We start from the raw sequence: 21,439 nt of genomic DNA on the forward strand, positions 1-21,439 counted from the left end.
TCTTTGCCTTTGGGCTTTACGTCCCCTCGCGCGTGACAATTCCCGGAGCGGCGGCGATCCCCGCCTAGCGAGCTGTCAACCAGCGAGAGCCGGGAGAGAGAGAGGAGAAGCGTGGGAAGGGGGAGCGCGCGGAGGCGGCGTTTGTCTTGGCTCGCGCCCGCGCGGTTCCCCGCACGGCTTGGCGCGCGGGTGCTCGAACTTCTCGGCCGCTGTCCTCGTGCCCGCGCCAGAGTTGGCGTTGATCGCAGTGCGCTCGGGGAGCCGGTGACTCAGTTGCTCCAGGGGCAGTGAAGGGAGGCGGGAGGACAGCATCGCAAAAGGCAGCGGCTGACCCCGCGCGCTTCTGCGTCCGCGTGCTTTGCGGGGCTACGAGGAGGGGGCGGCTGCGAGCCTTGCCGCCGCCGTCGCAAATCCTCCTCGGAAGGTTCCCCCTCCTCCTCCTCCTTCCCCAGCGGAACGTCCTCCCTCCCCCCCCTCGCCCGCCCGCCCTCTCCTTCCTCCTGGAGTCAGCGAACGTGTGAGCAGCGATGGCGGCCGCCGGAGTCCTGGCCAAGCACGAGCAGATCCTGGTGCTCGATCCTCCCACCGACCTAAAATTCAAAGGTACGGTAATAGAAAGGCCGGTGGACGAATGGAGAGCCGAGAACGAGAAGGCCGGGAAGGAAACCGTATGCCTTCTCTGCCGGTTCCTTCCCGCGCGCAAGAGCCTGAGGAAGGGGGAGAGATGAGTGGGGGTAGCCCGAAGAGGCCCGAGCTATTCCTTTGCCCACCGCCCCCCACCGCACACCCCCTTCTGAGGCCCGAGAAGGAGGTCGATTCGGGGGAATAGGACGAAGCGCCGCAGTCGCCATTTTGGTCTTCTCTTGTCTTTACGACACCCCCTCCCCGCCTCTCCCGCCCCAATTCCCGGTGGGTTTGCTGTAGTGAGCGGTAAAGGCGGCGGTTCGCTGGCTTTCCCTCCGAAGTCGCCTCTGGTTGCTGCTCCCCCCTCAGCGGCTGCTCGAGGTCCGCCAGTGGAAGGGGAGAGGCTCAAGAGCCCAACCGCTTTTGGCAGGAGCTGCCTTAAGATCTGGCAGGCGTCCCTTTCTTCTTTTTTCTTTTTTGCTGCACCGCAGCACCCTCCGTCCCTGAGCCCCGGGACGCTCGGCTGCCAGCGAACCACGGCGTCCCTCCTGCTATGAGGCGGGAATGGCCCCTGTCACAGGCATGACACCGAGTCTTCCCCGGTCGACTTTTCCCCGCCCTCCCCTGTTGCCTACGAGAGGCCCAAGTTGCAGAAAATGCCCTGCTTGTGGACTGTGGTGGTAGCTCTCCACGCGTCTTGTATTTTCAGAGCTTGTGGCAGCCGTCTGTTTTTTTGGTACCGGGGCTGGCCGAAGGGGGTTGCTGCCTTCCATTCAGTACACAGCATACAATATAGTACTGTATGTAGCGCATTACCGCGGCGGTTTGTCCGTGCGGGTATACGACCGTAAAAGAGTGGCGATACCTTGCACCAACACCCTTTGATGTGTCATGTATGTACTTAGTTCAGGGCGTTTTCCACTGCAACGCTTATGCTTTTTTGCATTTTGAACTTTATAAATTGCATTCGTGTTCTGATAGATGGCTCAATTAAAGGGAGTTCCAGCTGCAGTTCGATGAAACGGCGTGGAAGACTCCGGATAACTTTATAAGCCTTGGATGTCCCTTGTATGCTTAATACAGTAAATTCGGATGTGAAATCCTGTAGGACTGTTATATAATAGGTGATAAAAAATGTTACTTTCTGATTGGCTTCATTAGAAGAACAGTGATATTAAATTAAGAGCAAGGTAAAAGGTAACATAAACCAAGATTTATTTTTCTTCTGGTAGGATTGTATTTGTCATTACTTCCAGGTTTTATAGATCGTTTTAAAATTAGATAATTATGCTTTTTAACAGAATGAATTAGGTGTGGGAAATGGACTTGAATATATAATTCTTATAGCCCTTTTTGCATTAAATAATAATTCTATAAAAGCCTCCAGAGTAATTTAAAGAAAAAATTTAAATTCAAAAATTGAGTGGTTGGGGATCAGTCTTTTAAACTATGCAAACCCTGAACAGGAAAAGCATTCTGCTCAAAAGTGAATTGAATGTTGAGAAAGGATATGCAGGACAAGATAATAGTACATTAGTTTGCTGAATTATTACAGGATTTGCCTTTCAATTGTTTATAGTTTGGGGAAAATAATGTATTTTAAATGGATAGGACTTAAGAGAAAGTTCTGAAAGCTCTCATATGAAAATTTTACTCATGTGAAATTGGCATAGGATCAAATATATTTTTCCTATAAGGTTCATGGAGTTTATATTGTTATGAACATGAGCGAATATATTCATATTTTTGAACCATCATTTTATTAATATTTTTAGAGGAATCAGCATAATGCAAGATGGTCATTCTTGTTTCTGAATATAGCTCAAATGGTAGAACATACAAATGCTTTGAATATGTGTGGTTCATTCATTGACATTTTCAATGAAAGGAAATTGTAGTGGAATTGTTAAGAGGAATCTTTGTCTGTAGAAGTTTGGCAAGATAGATCATGAAGACATTTCAGTGTAGTGTCAAACATGCAATATCCTAGCTGGTTTTAGGCCAGCAAGATCTACCATAGATCAAGTGATAATCCTATAACACCTAATGGAGAAATGTAGCTTTGAATCTTTTGTTCAGCTTTTTTAGATGGAAGAAGAACCATCTAACAACATAGATAAATGACTGCTTCTCCTAATATATGAACTTTACAGCAATACCAACTCGAGGGTAAGATTTGGTTCCCAAGAGCAGCTAGCCAACTCAATTTCAACAGTACAAGGATGAAACTATATTGTTGTCCCATTATTTTGTAATTTACACAGCACCTCAATAATGGCAACTTTTACCCAGTAAAATTAGCGGATGGGCAGCCTTCATTTCTCCTGCATGATGACATGGTTATTCTGTCATTATCTGTGGTAGGGATGTAAAGAGTCCTTTGCTCAATGTTGTGAAAAAAGGAAAATTGATTTTTTAATAAAAGTCCTCAAAAGCATAGTTGGTATATCAATGACTAAACAAATCAAATGTTTTAACTACCGAGAAATTATCTTTCACTGGTTGGAATGCAAGGATTCACATTTGGCACACATATTGCAGGTTGTCTAGAGGAATATCACAGTGAATTGCCCTTTCATTTCTGCAAAGCTGGCCATTATATTCCAACTCCACTAAGACTTTTTGAGGCAAAAACAATGGTATAACTATTATTTGGGATTCCAGTGAGACCTTACACTAACTGCAGCCCAGAGGATACAGACCAAGTTCTTAAGATTAATCATGCAAGTCCCTAAATGTGTGTCCAACTCAGTTTTAAGACTAGAATGAAGAATAGGATAGAATTTGGATCATTATTTTTAAGTACAGACTAAAAGTACTCTTTAAGCCAATAGGCCTAACATCCCTCATTAACAAAGATCACTTCCAATCTATCTAAAAGCCTATGGCTTTTGTAATGAGCCAATACAAAAGATGGGCTATAACCAAGTAAAAAGATCACTGAAGGAGAGCTTTCTTGATGTAGGATAGTAATATGACATTAGTTTAGCACAAAGGGTACATAAGTTTTGGAAACACTTCTGCCACCAAACCAATTATTGTTAATCTCAATCAACAAACGTTGTAAAACATTTGCTCTGGCCAGATTCAATTACCTTCAGCAGTAATCGATGGTAAATATATTTCCACAAATATCTTTGCCCCGTAACTCCAATACCATAGATAATGTTTAGTATGATAGTAATACTTTCCCTTCTTTTCATCCTCCTTAATTCTTACAGTTTATTTTAACTGCCATGTTTAATGTATATTATATTTTTTATATTATATTTTTTATACATACCTACATACCTACATACATACATACATACATACATACATACATATGCATGCTTGTCAAAGACCTCAATAAAAGTTTTACCTATGTGTTATACACATATGTAGTAAGTTTCACTGAGCTCATGTTAAATACTTTGGAGAAAGCACATTGAATTCTGTGCCAAAGCAACATGTAAGCTTTGAGTGGCTCACAAAATATGTGAACATTAAAAAAATATAACTAAAAAACAGGTTAAAATTATAAAAAATTCAAGCAAACTATAATGATTTCTGACTTTCTTTGGTAGAGCTATGAATAAAAAAATAAACTTTTAGTATAAGTTTAGCATTTGTTTACATTATTTCTTTAATCCTGTGTAATTCTAATTGTCAAATTATTGAAATTCCCTTGTATATGTTTCACAATTTTTCCAGTGTTATATACCAGGAATACATCATTTTATAAAAATTCTCAAGATTATAATTTAATGTAAATTTAAACCCTTTCTTCCCCAATACTCTCCCATTGACCAACCTATATATTATATTTATTTTTGTCCATTTTATTATACAGTCTTTCACTTGTTTATCCTGTTTTAATTTTCAATAAAAGTGAATATATTTTATCAATAATACCATCATTTATATACAATTCAATATTAAAATCAGTCTTAGCATTTTCAAGTTCATTAGTCTTGTCAAGTTCCAATGGCATGTAAAGTCTTCCAACTCCAGGTTTTCATTTAAATACTCCTTGGGAAAAATGTAGCAGATCAGCGTTTAAGTGCAATTTCCCTTCTAATAAAAGCTTTTTAGGGTGACGGGAATTTTAGGAGACACTTATGATTTATGCCAATTCAAAATTTTCAGTAAAGTATGCCTAATAAAATGATTTAAAATTTTTACATTAACTTTAACTTTATCATATCCCAGTAGCTGTGCCAACAGGTCTTAAATCATGTTCTTCCAATTCCAATAGCTGCCTATTTTTTAAAGTCATCTACTCTTTTACCCATATTAAACACCAAGCTGCAAAATACAATTTCAAAATCTAGTCTTCTAACTCCTCTCTTTCTTTAGCATCCTCCAGCAGTTTGTATTTAATTCTCAGTTTCTTGCCTTGCCAAACAATTTTGGAAATATCTTTTTTCTGTTGTTTAAATGTTACATCAGTGGTACGTATAGGTATTGTCTGGAATAAAAATAACATTCTAGGTAAAACGTTCATCTTAATCACAGAAATTCTTCCCAACAATGACAGTTGCAATTTTTTCCATCTCAACTTATCTTTTTTAACTTCATTCCATATTTTAACATTATTTTGAAATAACATGCAATTCATATTTTTCTAGTCAAATATTTAACCTTGTTATAATTTTTAAAACCTGATTTTTTTCATCAGATTGTCTTGATCTTGTTTAGTCATATTTTTACCAATATCTTTTTTAAAAATTAATCTTAAAACCTGCTAGTGCACTAGAATCTTTCAATGTTTTAATCAAAAACTCAATCTCTTTCAGAGGGTTTTGTAAAATCAAAACCAAATTATCAGCAAAAGCTCTGAATTTAAACATCTTATTTTTAGGCCCATTATCTTCTCATGTTGTGTAATATTGCTGTTCAAAACTACAAGAACCAAAATAAACAACAAAGGGGATAGCAGACAACTTTATTTCATTCTGGATATCAAATGATTTAGTCAAATCACCATTAATTTAATTTAATCTATTTGTATCCTACCTTTATTATTTTTACAAATAACTCAAGATGGCAGACATATGCAACATACCTTCCTCCTCCTACTTTCCCTACAACAACCCTGTCAGGTGATTGTCTAAAACTTTCTCTGTTCTAAGAAAATTAATGCAGCTTGATTTCATTACATTGTTTGGCTATTCTTTCCAAGATTCTCCTTGTAGAATGGAAAATATTAAATAATACCAGTATTAAAAGTTTAAAAAACTTTTAAAAGTTTAAAGCGTTTAAAAAGATTTAATCCTGTTTTCATAATTTTGAAAACCAGTAGCAACACAATTATTAATGGGTTTGACATAATACAAGAATTTTAGATATTTCAAGTAAAGTTAATTACTAATTTTATGTTACATAAAGTAACTTTTTTTATTAAAGGGAATTGGTTGAAACACACATTCTGTATTACCTTTTTGTTTAATTAATCCATATAGGATATTCTTACAGATTATTAGTATATATGCTGGTTTATAACTACTAAATATTCATTGTTAGCTTGATGTTGAGATTTTCTGTGAACATTGAATACGTATTCAGGAGTATAGCTCACATTTGCTTGTCGTATTAATAATGAAATATATAACTGCAAATACAGTTGGTTACACAAGTGTAAAAAATATTTAACCACTAAAAATAGTGATATAAGAATAACTAGCATAGTTGGAGCCATGGGTAATGGAAAGATGTTGCTACCAATCCCCTTCTAGCACACCCAGGAACTGTCCATACCCTTATTAGATTTAGAGAGCTATGACTATGGTGTAGCTTTCACAGGAGCTACAAAAGTACCTCTCTTTTTCCATGGGGGTTTTCAGATTTATTTATTTTACAGCTCCCAGTATGCTTTTCCAAGAACGATATTATTGGTATACTTTCCTTTGCCAAAAAGTTAAGATTCGAGAGAACAAAAGTGAAATATTAAATTTAGTTGCTAAAATGCAAAAATTGCTTATTACATAGCAAATGTATGTCTATAAAATTTTAATTCGATTGGAAAATAGCTGTTAAGAATAAATAGACCCTAACCGCCCATTATAAATACTTGCTTCTGAATCTCTAATAATACAAAAGAAAATAGGTCTACATGTAATAGAAGAAGTAGGTTTAAAATATCAGTTATTAAAACATTTGGCAGTGCTGGTGGAGAAGTTAATTAAGTTATACCATACATAGCAGATTGATGTGTTGCGTCTTAAGGATTTCTGGTTATTCACAGTAACAAACTAGGAAAATATCCATAAAACAAAAACATAGAATCAGTAAAAATGTTTAGGACAATAACCTGCCCCAATGTTTTAACAGTTGTTATTAATCTGTGTTCTTCAAATTGCAAGCAATATACAATTCTACTCTTAAATGCCTTAGACTGAATGAATATAAGAATAGATCTAAGCAGTTACATAATAGTACAGTTACATTTGTGTGAGAGGTGGTTCTTATAGCCCAAGCAAATTAACTCAACTGCAAGACTGAGCACAATAATAATTATGATGCAACTTTTTATAGCATCACTTTCTAGTTCTAACAACTTTGAGGTTTGTGGCCAGATAACAGCAGCTTAATTGCCTTGTGAGGAGGTGAAAACATAATCAATCATTAGTCTTAGTATTTAAAAATATTAAAAATAAGGAAAACTAAAACATTTTTTAGCTTGGATACCTAAAATAAGGTGTTTAAAATGCTATGGGAAAGCAGACACAGATCCAAATATGAATCTGAGGCACAAAGAAGTTAAGATGGAGCAAATCATACTTTAGTTATAACAAATTTTCTCTAACCTGATTCTCCAGTTAGCTGGTCCTTACTCCCTCAGATTGCAACCTTCAACCAAAGTTTTAGAAGCACTTCTTTGTAGCTCCTGTTAACTCACCAGTTTTATGGGTCATGGTTCAACATTTTTTCTCTCTTCAATCCAGACACCCAACATTGCTGTTACCATGGTTTCCAAACAAATCATCCCTGGCTCCATAGAGTTTTTGCCTGTCCCTCCATAAGCAGGCCTTGTTCTCTTCTCCTTGAAGATATTCTTGATTCCAAGTCACACACTCATCTTTAATCACAGAGAAAGATTGTTAGCTCTCTCCTGGAAACTAGTCCAGGATGGTCATGTGACTATTTCCAATCTCATTGCTTAGGTTTCTATACACCCTTGCTTTTTTTCCTTCTTCTAGATTACTAGTGCAAGATTTTTATCCTGCATTATTAATATATAACTCAAAGCTGCAAACATACTTAATACTCATGCCTTCTATTTTCTCCACAACAACAACCCTGTGAGTTGGGTTGGAATGAGAGAACAAGACTGGCCCCAAGTCACCCAACTGACTTTCATGCCTGAAACAGGGCTAAAATTTATAGTCTTAACTACTACAGATAGTCTTCAATTTATTATCAGAATTGGGATTGGAATTTTGGTTGCTAAGCAATGCAATCATTAAGCGAATCATCACATGACCAGACATGATTTTATAACCATTTTTGCTGTGGTTAAGCAAATCTCTGTGATGCTTAAGCAAATCACATGGTTATTAAGCACATCTGGCTTTCCTTATTGACTTTACTTGTTGGAAGTTGGCTGGGAAGATTGCAAATTATGATTGTGTGACCACAAGACACTTCAACGATAATAAATGTTATCTGATTGCCAAATTGTGATCATGCCACCATGGAAGTGGTGCAACAGTCATAACAGAGAATGGATCGAGACACTTTTTTTCCAGCACCTTCGTAACTTCAAATCATCATTAAATAAGTGGTTCTAAATCAAAGACTACATACATACCAAATTGGCTCCATCAGATGTTCTCTTTCTGAAGATATAACGCTGATTGTTCTTTTCTCTACAGACAACAGTTTTTGTCGGCAATTTTGAAGAAAGGGGAACTTATTGAGCAAACCAGGGCAAGATTCTTCTTCTCTATCACCCTTGAGGTTTCAATTTTGTAGTCATTATGAGCTTTCCTGCCTCTCTGGGATTGAATATTGGTTATATAATTCAATGTACAGACTGAAGGAGTTTCCTATGGGGTTTGCCTGATCAACACAGTAGCATATATTTTAAATATTTTTAAATTTGGAAGCTAGAGCTGATGATCGTATTGATATAATGAGCACCTTTTATAATTTCCAGGTGGCAGTGCTTGAATGTGGAGTTGGCTGAAGCAAGCAATTTATGTTATGTATAACTTGGGAAGATGATATATTTTGAGATAATTTTATTTAATGTTTAAAAGCACATTAGAAATCTGAAAGCATAGTATGCTCTTAATTTGATGCATTTGATAGCATTAAAGATGGCTTTTGTGCTACTTACTAGTCCTGGTTAGCTCAGCGTAATATTTTCCACATTTTAATACTCACCACATTTTGTATAGCTTCTAACATAATAAATGCCCAAATAGTTGGTTGGATAGTGAACATGAATAAATGTTGTAGATTTTAAAACTAATCTAATTCATTCATTCATTAAATAACATTTTAAGTAGTTTTTAAAATCTTACAGGTAGTCCTCGATTTATGATTGCAATTGAGACAGGATTTCCCATTGTAAGTTGTTCTGGTTGTGTTGAGGCACCCACATGACTGGATCTGATTTTACAGTATTTTTTGTGGCAGTCATTAAGTGAATCACTATGGTCATTAAGTGAATGTCATGATCTTAAATTGGTACACTTATCATCTCATATCTCTGTAGTCTCCCCTTTCCTCATTATATTTGGTACTATGCACCCATTGAATATTGTTACCGTGTTTCCCCGAAAATAAGACCCTGTCTTACATTTTTTTGAACCCTGAAATAAGCACTTGGCCTTATTGCCATGCACTCAAAAGCCCAATTGGGCTTATTATCAGAGGATGTCTTATTTTGGGGAAAACAGAGTAGATTTATTATTTAAACAATGTGTATGGCCATCCAGTTCATAAAATGCAACTCTAGACAGCTAATTTACGATTAAAAACAAAACAAGGTATACCATAAATATAAAAGAACCACAGTAAAACAGTATAAAGCGCCAAACAAAAAAAATAAATCAAAATCTTGATTTAAGTTTCCTAATAGGCTTACCCTACATCCTAATCTAGTGCTTGGGAAAGCTTTGCTTTTAAAGTTTTATGGAAGACAGCAGAATCAAGGTTATCTGTATTGTGGCTGGTCTGCTATTCTAAAGGGCATGTGCCATGACAGAGAAGGCATGCTTATTGGGCTTTATTAGAAGTCATTGTTTCATGGAGGGGATCCAAAATTTGACTGTTCTATCTGACACTGTAGGAAAGCAGAAATATTTGAAGATAGATGGTTCTACAAATAAAGTAGTTCTGTGCTATGAAGGGCTTTATAGGTGATAACCAGTACCTTGAATTGCAGTAGAAATTACAACAAGCCAGTGCATCTCATGAAATAGTGATGTTAAATTGGCATAATGTGCTATACCCAGCCATGGTACATTCTGGACAACCGTAGTTTCCATATGATGTTCAAGGGATGTAGAGCATGTTGCAGTAGTCCGAGATATAATCAAGGCATAAATGTCTGTGAACTAGGCCTCCCAATCCAGGAATGGACACAATTGATATACAAGATGGAGTTAGGCAAAAGGATCTCTTGCTCCTGGCTGCTACCTGCTGCAAACAGGAATTGTGAGTCCAAGAGGAACCTGAAATTGTTATCAAGTTCTGTCTAGGGGAATGCTAGATCTAATGATGGAAAGTCTTCAAATTTGAGAGGGGTGGGGGGAAGGGATCATGTCACTAAAATCCACTGTCATTCCTTTTTTGTTGGGTTGAGCAGAACTTGTTCTTCCATATCCAGACACCGACAGCTTTCAGGCTCTGGAAAAGAACTTAATTTGATTGGGCAGGGATAAAGATATAACATTACATATTATTAGCATATTGATGATACTTAACCCTGCGCTAACAAATAGTCTTAGATGTTAAATAGGAGCAGAAAGAGAAAGTGGAACTCTGAGGAAATCTGTAAAGAAGGAATGCAGAGCTAAACTCCTGTTAACATCAATCTGAACCGCTCTGGAGGAGAAAGAACCATGTCATTGATGGTATCAAAAGTCACTGAGGGATGGATCAAGGTGGGCCAGATGAAAACTCCATTCCACTCCTACTATGGATCATCTATAGGTATGATCTGTGCTGTTTCAGTGCTACATCTGATCTGAAACTGAAAAGGATAAAATAATCCATAACCTGAAGGGTGGTCTGTAGCTACAAACTGATTACCTCCTCAACAGTCTTCCCTAAAAAGGAAGCCTAACCCTAATCCTAACCTTAAAAAGAGAATGTTGCAGGCAGGATGAAAATTGTCTAGGATTGTTGGATCCAAGGATGAAACTTGGAGAAGGGGGCAGACACCTGCCTCATTAAGAACTGGCAAGCTACTGCTTCCTTCAAGGATTAATTCACCACCACTGAATGCAAAAATATTTTGTCTCCCAGCAGACTTTTTAATCAGTAAGGAGGGACCTGGAACTGATTCATTAGCTGGCTGCACTTAGCAGCCCCAAGAATCGTGTCTTTCTCAGGGCTTATAGCCATGATGGTGAACACATGCCACAGATGGGACGCAGCGCCGTCTCTGTGGGCACATGAGCAATCGCCCCAGCTCAGCTCTGCCGCGCATGCATGCACACCTCCCATTGGCCAGCTGGTCTTTGGGTCTCTGGTGTGCATGCATGGGGCAGGGTGCACATGGGGGTCGCACATGCATGGTCATGTTGCATGTTGGCTGTCCGTGCATGCGTGGGGTGTATGCACATTGCATTTTGGGGGTTTGGGCGCATGCATACATGCGTGTGCTTTGGGCATGCGGTCTGGAAAAGGTTAGCCATCACTGGCTTATAGGCTCAAATTCTTTTCAAGTGTCTATATTTGACAAGGCTATGGTGAACTCCATGAGCTTGCACAGAATCCAACTCAGAGTAGATGGAAGCATATCCAATAATTACATGAAAACAGTCTTCACAGAGAGCCTGCAGCTCAGACCCATCCCAACCTAGGTGGGACTTGACCACTTTGAACAGTGTTGCCTCCCCCAGACATCCTGCCCTAGGGATACTTAGCTTGGATATATCCCATTGCTTGGACTCTCCAAGCAGTGCACAGAAGGTACATTGGACTTACCTGAACGTTCGTTCTATGTGTGCTGCAGGAGAGTCCAACCCCGCCCTGGTTCCATCAAGGTCCAGTGTCCAGGGGTGATTGTTTCTTCATACTGGCTACGTCATCTCTAGGTCCAAGTCTTCGTCGAAAAACTGAAGCTCAGCCAACAGGAAGAGGCATGGCCAAACAAATTCCAACTCAGTCTCTGGTCAATCAGACGAAGTTAACCCATTGCTTGGACTCTCCTGCAGCGCACATAGAACGAACATTCAGGTAAATCCCAATGTTCCACCTCAGATATGCAGATGATACCACTTTAATGGCAGAAAGCGAAGAAGAACTAAAGAGCCTCTTGGTGTGGATGAAAGAGGAGAGTGCGAAAGTTGGCTGGAAACTCAATATTAAGAAAACTAAGATCATGGCATCCGGCCCTCTAAATTCCTGACAAATAGATGGGGAAGAAATGGAGGTAGTGACAGATTTTATTTTCCTGGGCTCCAAGATCACTGCAGATGGAGACTGCAGCCAAGAAATTAAAAGACGCTTGCTCCTGGGGAGGAAACCTATGGCAAATCTAGACACCATACTAAAAAGCAGAGACATCACCCCAAAGTGTGTAGAGTCAAGGCTATAGTTTTCCCATTTGCAATGTATGGCTGTGAAAGTTGGACCATAAGGAAGGCTGAGTGCCAAAGAATTGAGGCTTTTGAACTATGGTGCTGGAGAAGACTCCTGAGAATCCCTTGGACACCAAGACGATCAAACCGGTCAGTCCTAGAGGAGATCAATCCTGACTGCTCTTTAAAAGGCTAGATCCTGAAGATGAAACTCAAATACTTTGGCCACCTAATGAGAAGGAAGGACTCATTGGAGAGGGCCTAATGCTGGGAAAGATTGAGGGCAAAGGAAGAAAGGGACGACAGAGAACGAGGTGGCTGGATGGAGTCACTGAAGCAGTAGACGTGAGTTTAAATGGACTCCAGAGATGGGAGAGGACAGGAAAGCCTGGAGGAACATTGTCCATGGGATCTCGATCAGTGGTGGGTTCCTCCCTGTTTGGCCCGGTTCTCCCGACCGGTAGCGGTGATGATATATCACTGAACCGGTTCTGCCCCCCCGCACCTCCTCCACCACTTCACATTATTCTTACCTTTTATTTGGCCCACCCCCAATCTATTGCTGCCTCCTGAGTCCTAGCTGATGGTTAGAGGGAAAAAAAACTGTTTAAACTCTTGCCACAGGGCTTCAAAGGCCGCCCTACAGCTGATAAGCGTTAAAAGAAAACAAATGAGTAGACCGGTGCCTGCAAAAAATAAATGGGTAGATTGGTACAGCTCTGCAAGCAGTTAAAAGCCTGGTAGACCAGTACCTCTGCTAAATCCTAAATAATTGTCACATGACCATCAAGCCACGCCCACAAAATAAGCCACGCCCACAGAACTGGTAGTAAAAAAATTTAGAACCCAACCCTGGTCTCGATGGGTCAGACACGACTTCGCAATTAACAACAACAACATCCTGTAGATTAAAAAATGAAAACACGGTGCATAAAGATCTATACTTTAAAAAGTTGGAGATAGAAATAAATGAAATTCTGAAATTACTAATACTGACCTTTTGTAGAAAGTAATTAATATTGTACACTTTCTTGCCTTGCTGAAGATAAGTAATAATTTACTGTCATAGTTGAGGCCACAGAAGATATTGTTGTATTTCTTAATGAATTTAGTTCTGAACTGAATTTGACTTTTAAATTGTTGTTCAATGCTTTATGTCTGCAGCAGAATAATCTGGAAAATTGAAACCTCTACAGTCATCCCCATAGGAATATATTTGCATCTCAAGATAACAGTTTATGTATCAGTCAAAAGGGGCAAAGGTATTCAGCCAGTATGCACCGGTTCCGATGAACCGGTAGGGGAAATTTGGCCTGGGTCGCCAAACCGTTAGCGACCTCTGGCTGGCCCCATTGCCCGCCCTGCCCAGTCACTCCTCACCTCTACTGTGTGGATCCTTGCTTGCGCACAGTCTCTGCTCTGCAGCTTGCTTGCCTGAAGTGCTGTGCCCCAACTGAGCAGCACTGATCTGCCTGCCAGGTAAGCTTGTGAGTCGCCGCCTAGCTAGCTGCTCCTGCCCACCGTCCCAGCCTGCCTCCCATACTCCCTTCCCCGTGGCCCGCGGCCCTGCCATGTTTCCCTGCCTCCCATGTGGCCTTCCCGGTGATCCCCGTGGCCAGGCTGCTTGCGAAAGCCTCCCCTACTCCCTACGAAGGCAGGCAAGCAGGCCTGGCCACGGAGACCGCCGGGAAGGCCTCATGGAAGGGAAGCAAGCATGTTGGGGCTGGGGGCCACAGGGAAGGGAGCTTGCAGCCTACTGCCTTCCCAGTGGCCCTGCCATGCTTTCCTGCCTTCCATGTGGCCTTCCCGGCAGTCCCCCATGCCTGCTTGCCTTCCGAGATGGGGCCACACATCCAGCCCATGATGGGAAGATGTGCCACTTCCGGTCCGGCCCACCAGTGGGTAGGTTGGCAGCCCTGGGGGAGAATCAGCAGCCGCTCGGGGGCTGAGAGGGGTGGCAGCGGCGCTGCTCCAGGAGGGCGGGTGGATGTCCAAGGGCTGCACATGTGGTGCACGTGTGCAACCCCGGGACATCCGCCTGCTTTCTTGGAGCGCCGCCGCCGCCCTGGAGCTCGCCTTTCTCCTGCCTGCTGCCGCCTTGGAGCTCACTTTTCCCCTTCCCACCGCCGCCGTGGAGCTCACCTTTCGCCCACTGCTGCCATGGCTGGAGCTCGCCATCAGTATCAGTAAGTTCTTGCTTTGCTCCCTGCCGGGGAAGGGCTCCGTCGGGGAGAGCTGTGTGTGTGCCCAGACCAGGCGCTTTCTTTCGGGCCGCCCGTCTCGCATGTCTCGGGTGGTTCTCACTGTCCTAGCTTGGGAAGGAGGAAGGGAAGGGAGAAAGAGGGAGAGAGAGAGACAAGGAAGGAAGGAAGGAAGGAAGGAAGGAAGGAAGGAAGGAAGGAAGGAAGGAAGGAAGGAAAGAAAGAAGGGGGGGAGAGAGAGAAAGAAGAGGAAGGAAGGACCATAAACCCTGGCACTAGACGTGGCATCAGAAGACACTTTGAAACAGCACAGCAATCTAGGCTGGAAGGGATCTTGGCGGCCATCTAGTCCAACCCCCTGCTCCAGCAGGAAACCTTTTTATTATTATTATTATTATTATTATTATTATTATTATTATTATTATTATTTATATATTTTTTATTACTTTAGCATTACAAACAACATATACAATATTTCACCCTGTGCTATACATAAGAAAGGAAGATTTGGTTCTTCGGATATATCCTCATGATCGCCAAAATCCACATTCTCGGGGTACAGGTACCGAAGCATTCAATTTTCCCAGCGCATAGTCCACAAATGGTTTCCAAATTTTCCAGAAAATATCTTCTTTATAGTCACCATTTCTAATTTTAATATCACATGTCATTTTATCATTTAAAGCTAATTTCCACATTTCACAATACCATTCTTCTATTCTAAAATTCACATCTAATTTCCAATATCTGGCTATTATAATTCTACCCATTATAATCATAATTCTAATCAATTCTCATATTTTGTTGGTTCTATTTCCTTAATTATCAACAGTAATATAGTTTCTGGTCTCAATATTATTGCTTTCCCCATCATTTCAAATATCATTTCCTCCAATTGTTGCCAAAAATTTTTAACTTTATCACATTTGTACCACATATGTTCATAAGTCCCTAATTCCATATCACATCTCCAACATTGTTTACTAATTTTATTATCCATTAATGACAATCTTAATGGAGTCAAATACCATTTCCAAACAACCTTATAATTATGCTCTTTAATCCTTACAGATAAAGTCTTCATAATTCTACTCTTCCAATTCACGTTCCAATCTAAATCTGATATTTTAATATTAAGTTCTTTTTCCCAATTCGTCTTCATCATCCTTTGTGGTTTTCCATCAAAATTTATAATCTTATATATCTTACTAACTAGTCCCTTTAGCCCAATTTCATCTTTCATAATTTGGAATACTAAATGTTCAAATTCAGTTTTACTTCTACTTATCGAACAATTGTCCCTTACCTTCTTAGTCCATTTTTCTATCTGTATTTTTTCAAACCAGCCTAAACCCAATTTTTCAATGATTTCTTTTTTCCTCCTTTCATTTTCTGAAGTTTTTAACCAATCTATTATAGTTTGTATATTTTCATCTTCCATTACCCTATCATGACTTATATTAGTTTTAATCGGCCAATTTTCAATTGTCTTCCCTAAGAAAATTATATCTGGAATTAAAATTTTAACAAATTTATTCCAAATTTTACTCAGTCCCTTTAACCAATAGCTATTAATTACACATTTTGATTTTGCTTTATCTAAAAACCATGTTGAGCCAAATCTCTTGATGTCTTTTAATTCTAAATCTCTCCAATGACTATCTTCACCTTTAAATATTTTTACCACAGTCCGAATAGCATAAGCCCAATAATAATTGAGTAGTTTGGGGATTCCTAATCCACCTTCCTTTTGATTTTGATACCACATTTTCTTCACTAATCTAGGTCTTTTCGCACCATTGCAAAATTTATCCAATTTCTTCTGATATCCTTCAATATCTTTCTCTGTCAAGTTTAACGGTAACATCTCAAATAAAAAATTGAACTTTGGCAACAACATCATCTTACACATTGCAATTCTACCAAACCAAGACAACTTTATCATTTTATATTTATCTATCTTTTTCAATTTCATTCATCACCACATCATAACCTTACATTGGATTATTTTGGTGCCTCTAACAGAGAGGAAAATTGCCAGAAAGGAGAAGGAGTTTAGTAGGACAAGGCTGCCATGCAGAGGAAGGCAGAGATAGTCCTTGACTTATGACCACAATTGAGCCCAAAATTTTGGTTGATAAGCAAGAGTGTTAAGTGTGTTTCACCACATTTTACTCAATCCATGACATCTCCTGGCTCTAACAGTCATGTGCAAGCTAGGGAACAACATCTGAAGGCGTGTGCAATATTCTAATGTACAGAAGTTATAGTTAAATGTGTGGCAGAAAGTGGACTCTGGGTGTTTTTCCAAATGCAGTAAGTGAGGTTGAATGTGTATAGTTTTAAAAGAGGTGTGTGTATGTGTGTGTATATATACACATACAGTATATATCAGTGATGGTTAACCTTTTTGCCGTCGTGTGCCAAAAGTGGGGGGAGTGCGGGTGGGTTGTGCATGTGTGTGCCCACACCCATAATTCAATGCCCTCCATGCCCCATCCCCCTGTGCATGTGGGGAGGGCAAAATGGCCTCCCCCACCCCTCCGGAAGCTGGAAATGGCCAGTTTCCCGACTTCAAGTGGGCCCGGAAGGCCCAAAAGTCATCTGGCATGCGTGCTGGAGCTGACCTAGGGCAATGCTCATGTGCCCACAGATATGGCTCTGCATGCCACAGGTTCGTCATCACAGGTACATATAGTAGATAATGTGTTGGCGAACCTTTTCGGCACCGAATGCCCAAACGGGAGAGCACATGTGCGTGTGCGGGAGTGCCAGAAACTGGAAGAGCAGCTCCCTGGCGTGCATGCATGCGCTGGGAAGCTTAAGCTTTCAGTTTCCAGCGTGCGCATGTGCGCCTGTCATCTGGTCTTCTGGTTTTTGGCATGCCTGCACACGTGAAAACCAGCTGGCCAGCGCACACATACCAGAAGCTCAGCATCCCAGGGTGCACATACATGCCTTGGAGCTGCTCTTCCGGTTTCCGGTGCTCCCGTGTGCGCAAAGACCTGCTGGCCAGAACCCGGAAGAACAATGGGCGACAGCTGGCATGCCTGGAGAGATGGGTCTGCGTGCCACTTTATTTTTATTTTATTTTTATTATTATTTTTTATATGCCGCCCTTCTCTGGAGACTCAGGGCGGCTTACAATGCGTTAAGCAATAGCCTTCATACTTTTGTATATTTTATACAAAGTCAGCTTATTGCCCCCACAAACCGGGTCCTCATTTTACCCACCTTAGAAAGGATGGAAGGCTGAGTCGACCTTGAGCCTGGTGAGAATTGAACTCGCAGTAATTGCAGGCAGCTGGATGTTAAATGCTGCCTTAGTAGGAGGCATTAGCCTCTTACGCCACTCAGGCTCCTAAGCACTTCTGGCACGCGTGCCATAGGTTTGCCATCATGGCTCTATACTATGTAATAAGTATGTATACATATGGCATATATACATAGGATTAAATAGTATATTTTAGCATTTCAGCCTCTTTCTTGTGCACCTGCAGTGAGTGTAAATAGGAGAAAAACAGTATATAAAGTATGAATAGCATGGTTTTTGGAGTTCTTTCTAGTCTTTTATTAGTAGCAGTGATAGGAGACATTTTACTTTTTGTGTGGAATGCATTGTGTGCGTTTATTTGCATGCATACACTTTCCTGGGATTAACAATGTGCATAAATTGTACTTGTGCACATTTCTATATATAATTGGAATGAGGACTGTCCTGTTGTTGGAATTTTTATGATGAATTCCTCTGCCTCATTTTCTCATTATTTATTCCTTCCTACTAGTCAGCATGCTAGCCATAAATCGTTCCCAACAAGAACCACTTATTTAGTGATTGTTAGGAGTTATGATAATGCTGAAAAAAGTGACTTATGACCAGTCCTCCCATTTACAACCATCACAGCCTCCCCATGGTTACATGATTGTGATTCAGGTGCTTGGCAACTGGTATGTATTTACGACAGTTGCAGCTTCTTCATGATTGCTATTTGTAATCTTCCCAGGGTGTTTCCAATAAGCAAAGTCAGTGGGGGAAGCGGGATTTGCTTAATAACCGTATCAAAAGAATGTTGTAAAGTCAGGCATGGTCATGTGGTGACTCACTTAATGATCTCATTGCTTAGTGACAGAAGTTCCAGTTCTAACTGGTCAGAACTTAAGGACTACCTGTATAGATGTTCTCTGTATACATGTGCACTAGAAAGCAGAAGGTGGACTATGAATGCTTCATTCAGTGTCAAGTGATCAGGAGGGAACAAGACTTAGAATGGGGCTGTCAGACACATTCCAAGTCACTATCTACCATAAGGATAAATTGGGAAATATATTTTCTGGATTTTCTTTGTAATTCTTACCTATTTGAAATCAAACTTTCATTTGTTGACTTCTGCCCTACCAAATGTGGTCCCATTGTGGTGGTTTTTTTTTTTTTTTTTTTTTTTTTTTTTTTTTTTTTGAGAATTATTCTGTTAAAGGACAGATGAACACAGTCTTGGGTTTTTATTCCTTTTCAACATTTTGCTGAGTTGTAAGAATAATACAAAAGAGAAATACTCAAAGATGTAAACTTTCATCTATGGGTATCAAACTCAATTACATCACGTGATGTATTGTGACATATCGCAGCGTTTTTTTGCCTTTGTGGAGCCGGAGTGGGTGTGGCCTGCATGTGACGAATCCGGCTCATGGGCCACCAGTTTGATAGGCCTGATCTAAGTGATCAGAAGAGAAGATTAATCCTGTCTTCTGGACATGTGTAACACGATTGAAAAAATCTGGAATTTTTGATTTAAATTCCTTCCTCAGTGTGTCTGAGTTGTGCATTTATATGACAAACTAATCACATTTATGAATATACTATATGATCCTTTTGGTAGGTCCTTTGGAAAAGTTTTGCTATCTTGAGGATATTTGTACTATGATAAGCATCGATATCTGTGAAATCTGTAAATTATACTGTGAAGTATTATTAACATTCAAAAATTCGATTATGTTTCATTCCCCTTAGGTCGTACCCAGTATTTGGAAACACTAGTATGCTCAGATTATTTTTGAATCTGAAATATATACATAGATATGGAAATCAAGATTTGAAGAAATTGAAAAGAAATTTGAATGTTTCATTTGAAAAAAACATTGAAAATATTTTAAAATTTATATAGAGGTATAATTTGAAGACAAATGTAATGTGTTTATTTATTTGTTAGATTTAGATCCTGTCTTTAAATTAGAAGTTCAAGGTGACATGAATAATGCTGCTTTCTCTCACTTTTTCTAATGTTAACAACCCTATAAGATAGTTTGAGTTGACAGTTATTTGAGGTCTCTGGTGTGACTCCTGATGTAAGTGAACATTCTTAAGCAATAAGTGTGTTGGGTGACTGCAGTCCAATCTTCTGTCCCTGGTGAAGTAAGTGATGCTGTGAATGTTCTTTTGTGGTGCTTGGAAGCAGTGAGGGCATGGATGGAGAACAGTAGACTTTAGCTGAATCCTTGTAAGACAGTGTGCTTTTGGTGGGCTGCTCTGGAACCAGGAGTTTATCATCTTTGGTCTTGAATGAAATTGTGCTACCCAGACAGAAAAGATGTGTAATCTAGGGGTCCTCCTGGACTCACTGCTCCTGCTCAAAGAGCAAGTGGCAACTATAGCTAAGAGGGCCTTTGCTCAATCATGCTGTGTGTCAGTTATGTCCTTTCAGATTGGTCAGTCATGCCCTGATCATCTCCCATTTGGACTATTGCAATGCATTCTACACAGGCTACCTTTGAAATATATCTGGAAGCTTCAGCACTAGCTGAATATGGCCATGTGAGCAATCTTGCATGCCCAAAGAAGGTGCATATAACACCTTTGCTGTGAAATCTGCTTTGGGAGTAAGTTAATTCAAGGTGTTGGTTATGACTATTAAAGCCCTACATGACATGGACCAGCTTACCTATAGAACCATCTTCATTACATTACATCAGCCGTTGCCCCAGCCCAGCTGCACCGTGCATGCATGTATGCCTCCCGCCGGCCAGCTGATCTTTGGGACTCTGCCGCGTGTGGGGTGGGGCACATGCGTGGGAGGGCAGGGCACACGTGCTGGGGTGCAGGAGACTTTCCAAGCCCAAAATGAGGCACGGGGGGGGGGGGGGGGGCTCATGCACGCTTTGGGTACTCAGCACCAAAAAGGTCACTGCCCTAGCCTGTTCTTTCAAGTCTCCCAATGGTGCACTTTTTGCCATCATAACTATCCACTTTGCTGCTGATTTTCCTTTTCCTTCCCCTCCCCTCCCTTCCCTCTTTCCTAGCATTAGAATCTTTTCAGACAGTTGGGTCTTTGCATAAGGTGTCAAAAGTGAGATATTCTCCATTGTGGGTGGAGACAGGAGACAGGAGACAGGCATGGGTTGTATTCGTCTGCATAGATTGAAGGACTGAGTCTGTCATAATTGTTAAATCCCGCTCTTATTGCTAGGAGCTTCCAGCTTTTGACTCAGTCCTTCAGACTGGACAGACGTGTGGGACTGTCTCTCTGGCTTCAATCACCTTTCTATTCGCCTTTCTTCTCACCTTTGGACTTTAGAAATTGGACTGTGTTTTGCCTCTTCAACTTGTGAGTGACAGGGTTGATTCCACCTTTTGTGGATTAAGTAAGATAATTTGAGTCTGTGCCTTGAGATGATTTGTGCCTTGAATAAGAACACTTGGTTAATTTGTTGATTGATCAATTAATATATTTTCTTGGCTATCCATTATATTCCCAGGAATTTTTGAAGTCTTTGTTAGTTCTTCTATCCTGATTCTTTAAAGTCCACCTTTTGCTTTCATTGTCACAGGGAATACCAGGGCTTCTATGATTCTGATTATTGTAGGTATAGACACATCAC

The 21,439-nt window shown here is 40.3% G+C and overlaps 1 protein-coding gene across 2 annotated transcripts in view; it reads left to right on the forward strand.

The window, feature by feature from the left end:
- The first annotated feature begins 242 nt into the window (after positions 1–242).
- VAPA (VAMP associated protein A) overlaps positions 243–21,439 on the forward strand; it is a 37,292-nt gene continuing 16,095 nt past the window's right edge. Inside the window, exon 1 of one of the 2 annotated variants that reach the window (XM_070940634.1) lies at positions 243–603. In XM_070940634.1, coding sequence (XP_070796735.1) covers positions 528–603 — 76 coding nt within the window. In that variant the 5' untranslated portion in view covers positions 243–527. The remainder of the gene's footprint in view (positions 604–21,439) is intronic. The other variant, XM_070940635.1, reaches the window with a different exon arrangement.

This window comes from Pituophis catenifer, unplaced genomic scaffold (genome assembly GCF_029215685.1).
Source record: "Pituophis catenifer annectens isolate HBS135680 unplaced genomic scaffold, rPitCat1.0.hap2 SCAF_3, whole genome shotgun sequence".
Lineage (NCBI taxonomy): Eukaryota > Metazoa > Chordata > Lepidosauria > Squamata > Colubridae > Pituophis > Pituophis catenifer.